Source organism: Ursus arctos, unplaced genomic scaffold, assembly GCF_023065955.2.
Source record: "Ursus arctos isolate Adak ecotype North America unplaced genomic scaffold, UrsArc2.0 scaffold_16, whole genome shotgun sequence".
Lineage (NCBI taxonomy): Eukaryota > Metazoa > Chordata > Mammalia > Carnivora > Ursidae > Ursus > Ursus arctos.
In genome coordinates this window covers 49990834-50005569 of record NW_026622830.1, presented here as the reverse complement: position 1 = coordinate 50005569, position 14736 = coordinate 49990834, and the positions used below count along the sequence as shown (strand labels likewise).

At 43.7% G+C, this 14736-nt stretch overlaps 1 protein-coding gene across 2 annotated transcripts in view; it reads right to left on the bottom strand.

Moving 5' to 3' along the window:
* Positions 1–785: 785 nt before the first annotated feature.
* LOC125281407 (focal adhesion kinase 1-like) overlaps positions 786–14736 on the bottom strand; it is a 73269-nt gene continuing 59318 nt past the window's right edge. The window contains exons 2-3 of one of the 2 annotated variants that reach the window (XM_057312823.1): positions 14218–14444; positions 786–4058 (exon numbers count right to left, since the gene is read on the bottom strand). In XM_057312823.1, the coding sequence (XP_057168806.1) occupies positions 3888–4058; positions 14218–14412 (366 nt within the window). In that variant the 5' untranslated portion in view covers positions 14413–14444 and the 3' untranslated portion in view covers positions 786–3887. The remainder of the gene's footprint in view (positions 4059–14217; positions 14445–14736) is intronic. The other variant, XM_057312821.1, reaches the window with a different exon arrangement.

The window sequence follows — 14736 nt, the reverse complement described above, 5'->3', positions numbered from 1 at the left end:
TTTAGGAATGTGTTTTCAAACTGATTAACACATTGCCATGTGCAGGCCTCTGTATTTCCATGTTAAAAAGGATAGTGAAAATCATAATTTAAAAATTGTTTACTATTGTTTGTTTTCTTTTTAATTATTAGGAGAGCTAAGTTTTAATCTTTTATTACTATTTTTGCTTTATGTATTTTGAGAAATGTCTTTAGAAACTTACAAGTTTAATAGTTCCATCTATTTCTACTCTTCATAAATTCTTGTGAAATGAGCCTTTTATTACTATGTGGTTGTTCTCCATATCCCTAAGAATGTTTTTCTGTCTTGAAACTTTTAAAACAGGATATTAATAAAGCAATACCAATCCCCTCATCCCCCTGGTGAGTAGGTAGGAAAATTCTTCTATTCATCCATCCATCCTTCTCCTATCTATCCATCCACCCATCTCTCCATCCATCCATCCATCCATCCATCCATCCATCCATCCATCCTTCTCTGTATCTATCCATCCACCCAACTTTCTATCCATCCATCTACCCAACACCCATCCATCCATCTCTCCAAACACCCATCCATCTATCTTTCTATCCATCCATCCTTCTATCCATCTATCTATCCATCCATCCCCTTCTCTAACTACCCATCCACCCACTACCCATCCATCTTTCTATCCATCTACCCATCCACCCACCATCCACCCACCCATCCATCCATCTTTCCATCCATCCATCCATCCATCCATCCATCCATCCATCCATCCATCCTTCTATCCATGCATCCACCCACCCACCCATCCATCCATCCACCTGCCCACCATCCATCTATCTAAATAAAATTAAACAGAATAGAATGCCTCTGGATGAAAACCTTAGAATTCAGTGTTCTAGTGAGGCTGGGTATGGTTTTGTGAAGTACATATGTAGACCTATATGTACATAGTTCTGAGACACGCACATGTGTATGTGTACCGCATCTTAAGGTAAAATATTTCTTCCTGTAAGTCACATAAAAATGTCTTCAACATCACTGTTTTAGATACCTGTCATAAAGAGCAGATAGCTGGACTCTATTTTTTAATCACACACTAACAATCTCTGACCAGTTACTGTTAGTCTGCTTGAGCTTATTTCCAAAGTCTAGTCTGTGACTCCTCTTTGTCCTGCTTTCCAGTCCCTTCCTTCTCTCCTTGCTGTGGGTCCCTAACACCTACTCACCCACATATTATTTAGCTTATAAAATCTACTTCTAATGTTTCATGGCTGTCTTAATATACAATCTTTTTATTTTTTATTTTTTTAATACATAATTTTAAAACGTGGTTGAGAGCTACAATTCTGACTACCTCTCTTCTGACATGCATCCACTATTTGGGTTCTACTTTTTTAATATAAAAAAATCAGTTCTTATCATTATTTGTTTTTAGAGCCAATGCTTACTTTGAACCACCCAATTTTTTCCCTAGTACTCCTTCCTGTATCTGAAAACCACTTCGGAAATCACTTTTCTTTCTCCTGAAATATGTTTGTAGGGTGGCAAACTCTCTGAGGAAAGTACCTCTGTCACCCTGCTCTTGAATGGCAACTGAATCTGACGAACAAATACAGGTTGCCAGTTACTTTTTCTCACCACTTGGAGAGAAATGTGGAGAATTGTGAATTTTTCCCTGGTTGCTTTTAGCATCATCTCTTTTTCTTTTGTACACTATTTGACTATAATCCACCAAAGTGTAGATTTATTTCATTAACCCTGTTTGGGATCTTACGTTAGTCCTATACCTGAGGACTTCTGGTATTTGCCACTTCTAGAAAATTCTCAGCTATTGCCATTATCTCTTTGGAGTATTTCTTTTTCCTCTTTCTTTCTATTCTCTTTGAGAGCCCTGCCCAGAAATGGGTTGACCTTCTCATTCTTCATGCTACATAACGTGCTTTCATACCTACCACATGTTTATCTCTGTGGGCTATCTTTTGGGAAAATTTTCTCAGATCCACACTTCTGTTTACTAATTTTTCAGCTATATCTAATTTGCTGTTTTATCCATCCAGTGGTTTCTAGAACTTGTGTTTGGTCTTTTTTCAAATCTACTTGGTTCTTTTTAGAATAGTCTCCTGTTTCTTACTGACACTTTAAGTTCCGCCTCCTTTGGCATGCATGGACAGGCAGTATAAAGCCTAACCCTCCCAGAAGCACCTACAGGGCCTACCTGTGCCTCCAGCCTCTTGTCCACACACCTTCACTGGTGCAGACAGCGCACTGTCAGACCACTTCTTGGAGCTAAAACCGCAGCAGTCCTCCTGAGATGGGCACGTTCATTGAAAAAGCCTGCACCGTGAAGTCAGCTACATTCAAGTCAAGCTGTGTCCCGAGCTCTGTCCGTAATTGGAACTTAAATCAAGTTTGTTGCTTGTTTCCTCCGTCTTCACCTTATAAGACTGGGGAGAGCTATGTGACATACATATTTTACAGGCTGCAAATGTACAAAGAGTGCACAGCTGGCCTGGCGCCTGGCTCCAGCCACGACTCGGTGACGATACAGCAGTGGCGGCATCTTCACACCTCTGTCAGCGTCAGGTTCAGCACTGCGTGTGGCAAAGTTCTACCTCGCCCAGTCTATGCTTGCCTTTCTTCTGAGGGTTCAGGCTCCATGAAAAAGAGTAGTGCCCACTCACCTTTACTTGATATCAAGCAAAATAAATTGGCTTAAAAGAACAGAAACAGAGCTTGTATATGCAGAGGTCTACACTCCGCATCTTACTGAGCACTAGGGCTACCGTCATAATGCACTGTGCCTCTGACTTGTCCATATAAATTAAGAAGGAAATAGAATTGTATGGAATAAAAAAACCTACAGGTATTTTTAACTAACTTCTAGGTATTCCTGGCTTTTAAACACTTATTTGATTGACTGGCAAAAGAGCTGGAGGTCAAATCTCTGCTAGCCATTGATGTAACCCAACCAAACTATATTATCACGGAATATCCTGTTAGCTTGTCAGTTCCAGCTGTTTGATAAAGCTGAAAATACAAGCATATTTCTCTGGTAAACTGTAACTAGGACAAGATCGCATTTGACTAGAGATTTATTAACCTCACATGTTTGTTTTTCTTTCCAAATGTGTCTTCTAATCGATTTGGGTGCTGAACTGAAAGTGACCAACACTGAGTACCATCCCCAATCCACAACCACCTTTGTCTCTGTGACTGTGTCTACAAAAATGAGGGTGCCTGCGCACGGGGCTCACCTCCTCTCACACTCTAGTGTTTTACACATATGGTTTCCGACTAACGTGTTGCTCTGCTTAACAGTGGAAAAAATTATTATTTTTTGGAGAGAACCAGAGAAAGGACAATTGTAGAGAATCCTTTTAATTCACTTTCAGTCACAGCAGTCTCACTAAGGTCAGGACGAGTCACTACCTCATTTAATTGTAGCACGTGAACGTCAAGTACACACCCAGTCCTCTCAGGCGAGCCGGAGCGTACCGGGCTCGGCTCGCGAGCCATGCTGCCCGTTCATGAGATAATTAGATGTGGTCTCCTCAGGGCTCAGGAAGTCCTGCTGCACAAAAGAATGCTAACAGGACAGAAAGGAAAAGAATGAGGAATTGAGCTCTTCGAGCCGAGGCTGAAACAAAGGAGTCCTGACAAGAGAAGTGTGACTAGCCAAAGGCCATCACCACAGAACCCCTGAGAAACTCAGGCAGTCCAGAGTCGGTGGTGCCACAAAGACAGACGGAACAGAAGTCTAGAAGAGATCACTGGTTAATCATTACCAGCCAATTTTATTTACACAGGAGTCGTAATTACAATCAGTAAGAAAATTAAGGAAAGACGTTCATCCTCTTGTGTGTGATTTAATATGCAAACAAATCAAGTGTGAGTCACGCCAAAGTAGGTATGTAATCTTACTTCCACTCCTCTGGTGGGTGTGCAAGTTCATACTTCTCCCTCACATTGGAGACACCCATATCCAAATGGAGCCAGTGAACCTCCTCTGACCGCAGGTGACTGAGGCGAAATCCATAGCAGGCCACGTGCTTTACTTTGTGACTGTCCACTATCTTCTGAATGATCCCCTAAAACATACCCCCCCCAAAAATGACTGTTATAAACAAACAGAAAAAAAACAACTGTATGCTAAAAATTAATGCAATGTGCATTTCTTTTAGTTAGCAGAAATCTTTGGTAAAAAGAGTATCAAGTTAAATAAATTACTTCATTTTTCTCAGGAATCTTTTTTCTCAAATAGTATTTTTATGAACAAGGAAAAGTTCTGAAAAAAACACAAGAGGCTCTTCCCTTTTCATTAGTGATAACCGAGGCACGGAAACGTAACATGCATTTCTGCAGCTCTACCTCTGCGGCACCCCCAAAACCTGACCAAGCGTTCTGGCCGCCCCTGGAGGTCACGTGCTGAGAACTAGACCTAAGGAGGGGGTCCCACTTTCTGAACCCAGGACAGCATACTGGTTTAGATCAGGCTGCAACTTCATGTCATTTCTTAAGAAACACAGTTAGAAACATACAATGAAGGCCACGCTTCTGATAGTATCGATGATGTAGGAGAAGTTACTGGAAGCTGGGCCTACCCAATCTACTATGAGCTCTCTGTCGCTTACAATGCAGCAATCTAAAATAGTCCCCAAACCTAATGCTCCTGACACACGTGCCCATGAGTTCAGAGTTGAAGGCGGCAGGGAAGGCTGCCTCGCAAAGATGAAGCTTATCCTGGGACGAGGGCAAGGAAGCCGTAACCCCGAGTCTTGACCTGTGCTCTCACGGTTGTGGAGGTCTCGTGCGTACAGGGACGTAAATGGGCAGCACATATGGAAGACTCACATGGGAATACAGCAGAGACCATCCGCTCCCTTACGTGAAGGTGTGCTCATGATAACCACTGCACTCTTCTCAACACTTCAGGCCATTCATAATTTTTAATGAGGCTGCTATTAACATGCAAATGACTGCTAAAGAAAATCACTGTTTTTTTAAATTAGCAATTAACTGAAAGCATCATATTACTTGTAATATAAGGCACATCTTAAAAAGTTCCTACGTATACTAAATATGTCTATATTAGGGCATGATGCTGTTGATAATAAGAATGTTCCTATCCCTACTCATGAGAAAAGAGAAGTAACGTGTCCTATATATGCAAAACCTGTCAAGGACCCAGTGTGTCCACACTAAAGGCATCATCACCTGCCCATGCTCAGCCTCCCCTTCAGACTACTGGATCCCAGGAGAAGGTTGTGTATCAAGCACGGGAGAGTGACATCATCGGGGAGAAAGCACGGACAAAGGACAGGCTGGAGGCGTCAAAGGCAGATGAGCTCTCTGTGGGACAGGAAGGATGTGTGCAGCCTACAGATGTCTGGGTGAAACTGAAGTAAGCATAAATGTCCTTCCTGGCTTTTGATTCAAGGCCCAGAATCTCTGTCAGGCCACCACGAAAGACGCTGCAGGTTGTGTCTACCCAAGGGCACCCAGCCACGGGGCAGCGGGAGCCGAAACCCAGCCCGCCCCCTAGTCTTCACCTCTTGTGCTCTGGGGCAGGGGATCTGCCTAGGGGGAAGAGACAGCCATTTCGAGTAATTCTTTCAGCGGCAACTTCTGCAGCTTCTCCTTGCCAACAACACAAATCCCTGAGCTGCACAGGACAGGCACTGGCGCCGCTTTCGAATTCCCACGAAAGCGCTTTGTCTTCCTGTCCCAGCTCTGCCAATTCACTACCGAGAGCACACCGACACCGGTGGCCCTCACTAAAGCTCGGGTTTTAGCACATCTCTTTACTCCACAGCAGCTCCCTGCTAGCACAGATTCCAGAGCTGCCTCTCTGCTGTTAGGGCCGAAGTTTATGTTCACATCCGTCCCCAACCCTCTGTCTCACCAGGTCTATCCTTCGGGGACAAACGGTTTCTTACTGTTGATGTACCATCCACAGTCTGAGAGAAATCCTACCCTTTCTGGATGCCCTCCCTGATGACCCCTAGCAAAGGTTATCTTCATGACCTCTCAAGGAATGGGCACACAGATGCCTACCTGCAGAGAGGCAAGTGTACGGACGCTTAGTCCAGAGCTGTGGAGCCCAGGGGAAAGACAGGCTCCCAACCTGGAGTTTTATGGGATAGATACAGTTTTAGTCCATTCACTTGATCACGCGACCTGAAGACACCCAGTGTGACCTCAGGTTGGGTTCTGTTGAACAAAGAGTTCCCATCCTACAGAACCTCCTCATTAAACAAGGTAGCAACTTTCACTTTCCACTAAAAAATTAAAAGCAATAAACACACAGACATTTCCCTTTATTTCACGTTTTGCTTTTTCTTTATGCTTCCATACTGTGTTCTGTCCTATTTCTCTAGAACTCCTGAATATCTCACTGCTGACTCAGTTTGAATGGTGGCCAAGATTATGAATACACAAGGACTTCTATATTTGAAGCTCAGTACATACACTCAGTAACTTAAATAATTTTGAGAACCAAATATTTGGTTCTGCATAACTGAAAAATAACTTTGAGGACTAGGTATTTAGTAAGGAATGCATACTCAAAAAAAAAAAAAAACAAAAAAAACCCAAACCCAACATTACTACCATATGGAAAAGTATGCATGTATTATTTCTGGAAGACGTACATTCAGAAAAAGATCTCTAGGGAGATAACAGGACAAGGCTTTATAATTTGCCACTAATGGCAGCTGAATTACATTTAAATTTCTCATCCTGGTTTGATGTCCCAGGACAATCCGACCCTACAGTATATAAACCTACACTTTGCTACTCTGAACTATCCCTTTACTCATCTGTATCATATCCCAGAATTTGGAAATATATAATTTTCCTGGTTAATTTTCACATGAGATATTCGCAGGAAAAGAATTCTTCTTGAGGATGAAAAGACACTAGCCAGTGTGTACACGAGGCTTCCATCTCATCAGGAACAGAGCACGTAGCCTCAGAGCCATTCTACTACGGGGGGACAGTTATTGTCTTGTCAGCTTCCTTGCTCTGGGGGAGAAAGGGAAGTGGAGGTGCACGCAATCCTGCTATGAACGAGCTTCTAGCTGGCATCGTACACATGCAGCAGCACTGCTTAGAAACAGACGCACTGGGTCAAAAGCTACTTTAAAATGTGACGTTTTGGAAGTATGGCCACCAGGGAAACTATACCAATTATACTTGGCACACAATGTTAGAGACTGTCCTTCACCTCATGCCAATGCTGGGTAAAATTAATCTTAAAGTGTTTATCGATGTGACGGACCATAGAAGGGGGGGCATTTCATTATTATAATTTACATTTCCCTCATTATATACTAGTGAGATGACACTGTACTTTCATTTCTAAAAGTTCTTTTTATGATTCTGCTTGGTTCCACTTGGTCACTTATCTTTCAGACTATGCTCTAGAAAGAAATAATGACCTTTCCACTGGTAGAAAGAAATCCTGCAAACCATTCCTTCATGTTCATCCACTCTTGAATGTTCACTCACTCTTTTGGTCATTTGCATCTAGCCTACATCTGGTGGTAAGACAGCACCCTTAGCCTCCAAAGCCTTAATCTAGAAGGAGAGAGGTGAGCATGAACAGTCTGTGGGGAAGGTGGCAACAAGATAACAAGAGATACTTGCTGTGTCTAGCTGTCTTCACAGTGATTTGCAAGATGTCTTTATTATGAGAGAGATCTAAAACCACACACTGTGTTGTGAACAGTGCTCGTGTCTCTACTTCCCCCCAGGAGTTACAAGTGCACTCATCACTACTGATCTGTTTGTTACAACATCCAGCCGTTATTTTTCTGCGTCTCTCTTTCAGATGCTCCTCACAGTAAGGAAACTGACAGCTGTTACTGTCCTCGGCTCCTCCTGTGCAGGTCTTTCTGTACCACAAAGAAGGCGTGGAGATCCACACCCTGCTCTCCAACATGAGCGCAGCCCTTCTGTCGGCTCAGCACTCACGCAGAAGTCGGCCCCAACTCGGCCAAGACAAAGCACGCCTGTGTCTATCTGCTCCCTACTGCTGCTGTAACCAATAACCACACACGGAGGGGCTTAAAAGAACACAAACGTATACTTCTCCGTTCTGGAAGATCCCAAATCTGAAATGGGTCTCACTGGGCTAAAATCCAGGTGTTGGAAGGGATGTGCTGCTTTCTGGAAGCTCTCGGCTGGCCTTCTCCAGCTGCTAGAGGCCCCTCTGTGCGTCTGCACTGCAGCCAACCCTTCATCCGCAGTCCCCTCCCTCGGACCACAGCCAGAAAAGGTCTGTGGCTCCTCATCTCCCCCATCTCAAAGTCCTCTTCATCTCGGTAACATCTTCAAAGTCCCTTCTGCCATGGAAGGTCACATATACACCGGTTCTAGATTAGGATGTGGACCTCTTTAAGGGCCATTCTTCTCCCTACCACAATCGCCACCTCTAAGCATCTAGTGATAAGAGAATTCTTTCTCATGCTCTTACTGTCCCATATTCTTCTTAACACTGCTTTTGAGTCTGTTTTTTTCCTTAAGGATTTTCTTTCTAGTTTCTTCCTGGATGATACTCTCCCTCCATTAAAGGAATAATTTAACTAAAATCTCTGTAGTCCTTTCCTGCACCAAAGTTATTTGAAAAACCATAATCAGTGTTCGAGCTTTTAAATGCGCATTCACCCGATCCTCTATCAGACAGAAGAAGTTTACGTTTGAGACACACATAAGGCATCTGTGACACCACCTAGCAGTGAACACTGGAGACCACGGGACTACCACACACTGAGTTCCCCAGGCAGCCCTCTGGGCTGAACTCAGGGAAAACTGCCTGCTGGCTGCCTTCCCCTACGGCCACTAGCCATTCTTAGCACAGCACTGTTCACAGAGCTCCTAACTCCCACAAACTCAGAGAATCCCACACTGTTCACGTGTCTGCCCACTCTGGTCAGCAAGCCAATTTTAAATTGATCAGAATGCTTCTCTCTACTGTTATTCTTCCTACTACCAGCTTGGTTACAATAGTTAGTCCTAATCCAACCAACTCCATTCACCTTTTAGCAAACTACAGGACTGAATTTCTTGTGCTCACTTCCTCTTGCAGGTTCAGGTAATTACATCACCTTCCTCTAGAGGCTCACGACGAGCACTGAAACCTCGCAGTGTACTACGTAGTCAGGAAAGGGCACTGGGCCTGTTAATAAACTTGAAGATAACTTTGAAGGTGACAAGAATATTGTCCAACAACTCAACTGCAACTTAAATCTTTAGCAGCATTATATGGTATTTGCCCAGATTTGGTGTCTGGGTAGAAAATGGATTATTCTAGACCCTGTGATTTAAGGAAAATAGTAACAAGATAGGAATGAAGGTCTGACAGAAGTTATCAGTAAGGACAGGTATGGTTTTCAATAGGTGTAATCTCTGATTATCAATTCAATTTCTTTTACGGTCATCAGTCTACTACTTTCTACTTCTGCAACCAATGTTCCTAATTTACATTTCTGTCAGAAGAACTCCATTTCATCTAGGATTCGTGTAGTTACTCCAATGGGGCTCTGTCAAGCACCAGTCTGTGTGCCTGCTAGGCCCTGCTGAAGATGCCGGGGACAATACCAGGAGGCAGAAAGGCCCCTGCTGTCACAGAGCTTACGGTCTAGGGAAGAAAGCAGAGAATAAAAGAGCAAACAAATCAAGAAACAAGACAATCTCAGCAAGGACAAATCATCATCAAAATGGGGTGACGGGCAATAGAAAAGGTGGCAGAGAGGGAGCTCTCCAGGGCTGAGAGGCCGAGGGAACGAGGGCAGTCACTGGAAATAAGAACAGGCCACAAAGAGCCAGATCCTGTAGGTCCTCGTAGGCTGCTGAAGGAATCTGGCTTTCCTCTGAGAGAAATGGGGAGTTGCTGGAGGTTTTGAGCAAATGACTGATTACAAGACTGGCTTGTTAGAGAAACAGCGCAGGAAGCTGAAAGTCAAAGGGAGCGAGCTGGAGGAGAGAAGGTCATGGGGCGCGACAGGGAGAGGAGAGTCAGGGGCTTCTGAAGGACCTGAACGTTCACCCTACATGAGACAGGAAGCCACAGGAAGGTTCTGAGTTGAGGAGTGACACGCTCTGGCTTTCGTTTTCATAGGGTCACCTGGCTGCTGGGCTGTGAACAGACTCAGGGGTTCCAGGGGGACAGCGGGATGTCAGGAGACCATGTGGCTCGAAGAAGGTGTTGCAGTAGGGGTCAGAAGAAGTGGGTGGATTCTAGGTGCATCTGGGGACCGTGTGGCAGGACCGGCTAACGTACTGGGTGTAGGGCGTAAGCAAAGGAGGAGCAACAGATGATTCTAAGTGTCTGAAAGAAGGGAAGCCCTCAGACTGACACACAGTCCTTTCAGAGTCAGAAGCGTAGAGACGGAGGAGAGGGGCAGATGCAGCTGGGCGGCACACAGGTCCCAAGTTCAGAGGGAGACCAGTCAGAATGAGGGCAGGTGTGGAAAAGGCAGAGCTGGATTAAATGGTGGTCACAGCTTGAAGAGACCAAGAAGATGGAGGAGAGGTGCACGGGGGCTGCACGGAGACCACTGCACGGTGGTGACCTGTGGCCGCCTGCATCCCTACAGCACTTCTTCCTGGGTTCACGGATCTGTTCTATTATGTCTCCTGTTTTCTTAAAGACAGCCTGTGGGATTAACGTTCTACACCCTTATTTCTCTAAAGACACCTTCATTCGCAGTCTTCATGATTGGTAGTCTGTCTGGAAGACTTCTGCGGTACAACTCACTTTCCTGAGCCCTGAGAAGATGCTGTTCCAGTGTTGTCCTGCATCCAGCATTGCTGATGAAAAGTTTGATGTAAATGTCATTCTGTTTCCCAAGTAGGGGATTCCTCTGGTAGAATCTGGAATTTTCTATACACCCTTATTATTCTGAAGTACCACTACAATGTTTCTAGATGACCATTCTTATTCAATATAGTCCGGCATGAGTTAACCCCAATCTGAGCTCTGGAGCTGCCTGGGCCTTGCTACTGACCCGGGGCCAACGCTATGGCCGAGGTAGGTGATGTCTACCTCCGTGGGCTGCTGCTTATTTAGGGGCAGGATGCGCCAGTCTGCCAGCACTTGGCAGGAATCATGACCGGCGTTATGACTCGCACCTGATTTTGGTCGCATCTGGGCAGCCACACCAGCCAGGTTGAGGCAGATGACGTAGACAGAATGTGCTTACGTGCCCATCTCACAGAACCCCCCCCCCCCCCGCCCGAAGAAGGTGCTGGGCCTCCTCCTACACGGGTGGCCACGTGGGCCAGGGATGGCCTCCGAGTGTCCGAGGCCATGAGGCCTGCACCTGAGACACTGCTTTATACGCTTTGCCTATAAATGGTGGAGTCCTAGGAATCCTTTCAATAACCATTTAAATTAATTAAAATAAAGTAGCACATATCTGTAAAAGGAGTAAAATTACTAACTGCAGCATGAGAAATAAAACCTCTATAATGAATTACAACAAGAATCCAGATATTTTCTCAACGCCTCCAAAGGTGCTGCTTCTTGAGTCAAGCAAATTACTTTCTACTGAGCACAACTGTCTAGCAGAAATGAAAATGCAAGCTGTACATGTTCCTTTAAAATTTCTAAAAATAAATAAATAGAAATGGGTGAATTCCATTTTAATAACATATTTCATTTAACCTACTATATGTCAAGAACATGATCTTTTCAACAGGCAATCAAAACAGGTTATTAATGAGATATTTTACCTTCTTTTTTCACACTAAGTCTTCAAAACCTTCTATTTTTACACTTACAAGACATCGGCTGAGACTGGCTACGCCCGAGCGTCCACCTGCTGCACACGGCGCCCGGAGCAGGCAGTGCAGCAGGGTGGGGTCTGAATCGAATTATTCAGCTCCTTTGGGTTGTTTTTTAATATTCGGTTACTTTGGATAACAGTAAGCTATCTCTTTTCAGAAACTGGGCGGCCTGGCTTCCTCTTTGCTACCATTATTAAATGGTCTGTTGCTTTCTACCAAGTGCCTATGCTTCCACTCTGAACTCAGCCCCGCACCCCATTTCTGCCGGAGGTCACTGGGCCTCAAACGCTGCCACGTTCCTTCCACTGTACCCCTAACGATATATGCCGGTTCCTTTATCTGTAGTGTTCCTTGTGTGGTGCTTCTTGGGGAGAAAGACTGCATGGACATGTGCTTCAGTACTATTCTGTTCAGTTGTGCAAATCCATTACTTTAGAATTAAACTACTGCATTTTCAAATGTTATAGCATTAAATGAATGTGAGTGATGAATAATGCCCACCTTCCATCACAGGAAAAGCTGTGGTGAACCAATGCCAACTCAGAGTTCTTTGCCTCAAGGTGAAAATCATCAACTGATGGGAGCTATTTAATTTCAAACATTTATCAATTACTATGAAGTAAAACCACCTGGTTCTCAGGCACATGGATTTGCTCATACTGATCTTCATAAAAGTCCGATGAATATGTTCTCATAACTTAGGAATGTGAATCTGGTTTAAGTTCTTCTTCACAATATAAATGTTTTCATCTGGTAAGTTTGTAACATTGGCTAAAGGCTTGACATGTGCCCAGGGATCATTGGTTTTCTCCTTGATATGGATCCTCTTGTGTATAGTAAATTTGATACCAAAACACCTTTGTCGTGGAGCCTTTCCACGGTGCATTTTCAGTTATAATCAATCTTGAATGTTTGCTAAATGTCTTGTCAAATTCACATCTCTGAAAGGGCTCCCCTCCTGTACAAATACTCGGAAGTTTATTAAGGCTGATGCAGTGCTTTAAGAGACTTCCTCATTCACTGTAACTGAAATTCACAAAGACTAGAACATATACTAAGAGCCTTCCCATAAGCTCTACATTTGCAAGGTTTCTCTCCAATATGAATCTTCCAATTAACATTAAGGTAGAACACTGGCTGCTGGCCTTTCTACCAAGTGACTCTGTTTATAAAATTAAATATAAAATAAAACTATGGGAAAGCTAGAACTAGTACTGCAATATTATAGAGGTAATGGAAATTACGTAGAACTTCAATGTAATACTGTGCCCTTCAATCTAAATTCTGTCAATCCCTTTAATTTGCTTAAAAGTACTTAACGCATATAAGTTTAAGAGCAGCAGATTAAATAGCTTCATTAGTATAAAAGAAAAGGGGGGAAAAAAGATGTATCTGTTCATCCTGGCATTGGACACTGTCCTCCTTAGAGATGAACACGGAGTAGGCAGAGGGAAGGAAGGAGCAGTTTCTCTGTAACACCTGGCCAAAGTAAACACCTGCTGAAAACTGGCGTCCTGAACTCAGTTTTCTGAAACCACACCGCTACCCTCTCACCCCCCACTCTCAGCAATCTTGGCCCACGAAGCGCCTCTCACCTCTCTTGGCCACGATGCTCACTGACCGCCCACAGGCTACCACCCACACTCAACATTACTCACACAGGCAACCTCGCCACCAGGATTGCCTTGGGAAGCACACTCTGCACTGCAACTAAGGCCATGGGTGTCTCCTCCCCACCACAGTAGACAGTAAGCTGTATAAGCAGGGACCCTTTATATCCCCAGAACCTTGACAAATGCCTGGTGTGTGGAACCAATCAGTTTTTGAAGAACCTATCCTATCTGGAGTCATGCAGATACCTTCAAAATTCACTTTATAGAAAATAATTTATTTCCTAAGTATTAGAGGTTGTTTTAATTGCTTTGTTCTCTCTTTTTTTTTTTTTTTTTTTTAAGATTTTATTTATTTATTCAACAGAGATAGAGACAGCCAGCGAGAGAGGAAACACAAGCAGGGGGAGCGGGAGAGGAAGAAGCAGGCTCATGGCGGAAGAGCCTGACATGGGGCTCGATCCGACAACGCCGGGATCACGCCCTGAGCCGAAGGCAGACGCTTAACCGCTGTGCCACCCAGGCGCCCCTTTTTTTTTTTTTTTTTTTTTTTTTTAAAGTAATTGCTTTGTTCTCTTATGTCCTAAAAAGTTTAAAAAAAAAAAAAAAGGAGAGAAAAACATCAATAACATTATATGAATAACATGATTCAGTTATTATTTTCCTAAGATATTTTACAATTAAAATTCTGTCAGTCACATATTAAGTGAATAAATAATATAAAGAAAAAGTTAACAACACTGTAATATGGGAATAAAAATTTTTATCTTTTTTGGTGTGTGCCATTAACCTAGGCCCATGTAACTTTAATGTCCATGAAGGGTCTCTCCCAGGAAAATGCACTTACCCTGACATCGGTAGCATCTCCATGCCTGATCATACTGGCCCAAGTAGCTGGCTCACTGCTGTTTTCAAAATAATGAAAGACCTTCAACACTCGCTCCATTGCCCCAGGGGAACATTCCACTCCAGTACCCAGGTGAGTTTTGGTACTCGAATTTGGTGTGTGATTCAAGTTTGGGTCAAGGTAAGCAGCTGCCATTATTTTGCTAGATGCTATGTATCTGTCATACTCTAGAAGGGGGGGAAAAAAGCTGTCAGTGTACCATATTTGAAATCTATAAAAATGTGGTTAAAATCTATTAAAACATGATATACTGATCCTTATATTAACAACACTGCTCTGTGTTCTTCTCCTGTGGTCATGTCATATGCAGAAGGTGAGCATCGGGAGAGCAGAGACCTGACTGACCAAGATAATCGCTGTACTCTCCTGCACCCGGAGCACTACCGAATTCACAATAGCATAACAAATATTTGTTAAATTTTCTTAACAAATTAAAAGACCAGGAGTCCTATTTTAGCT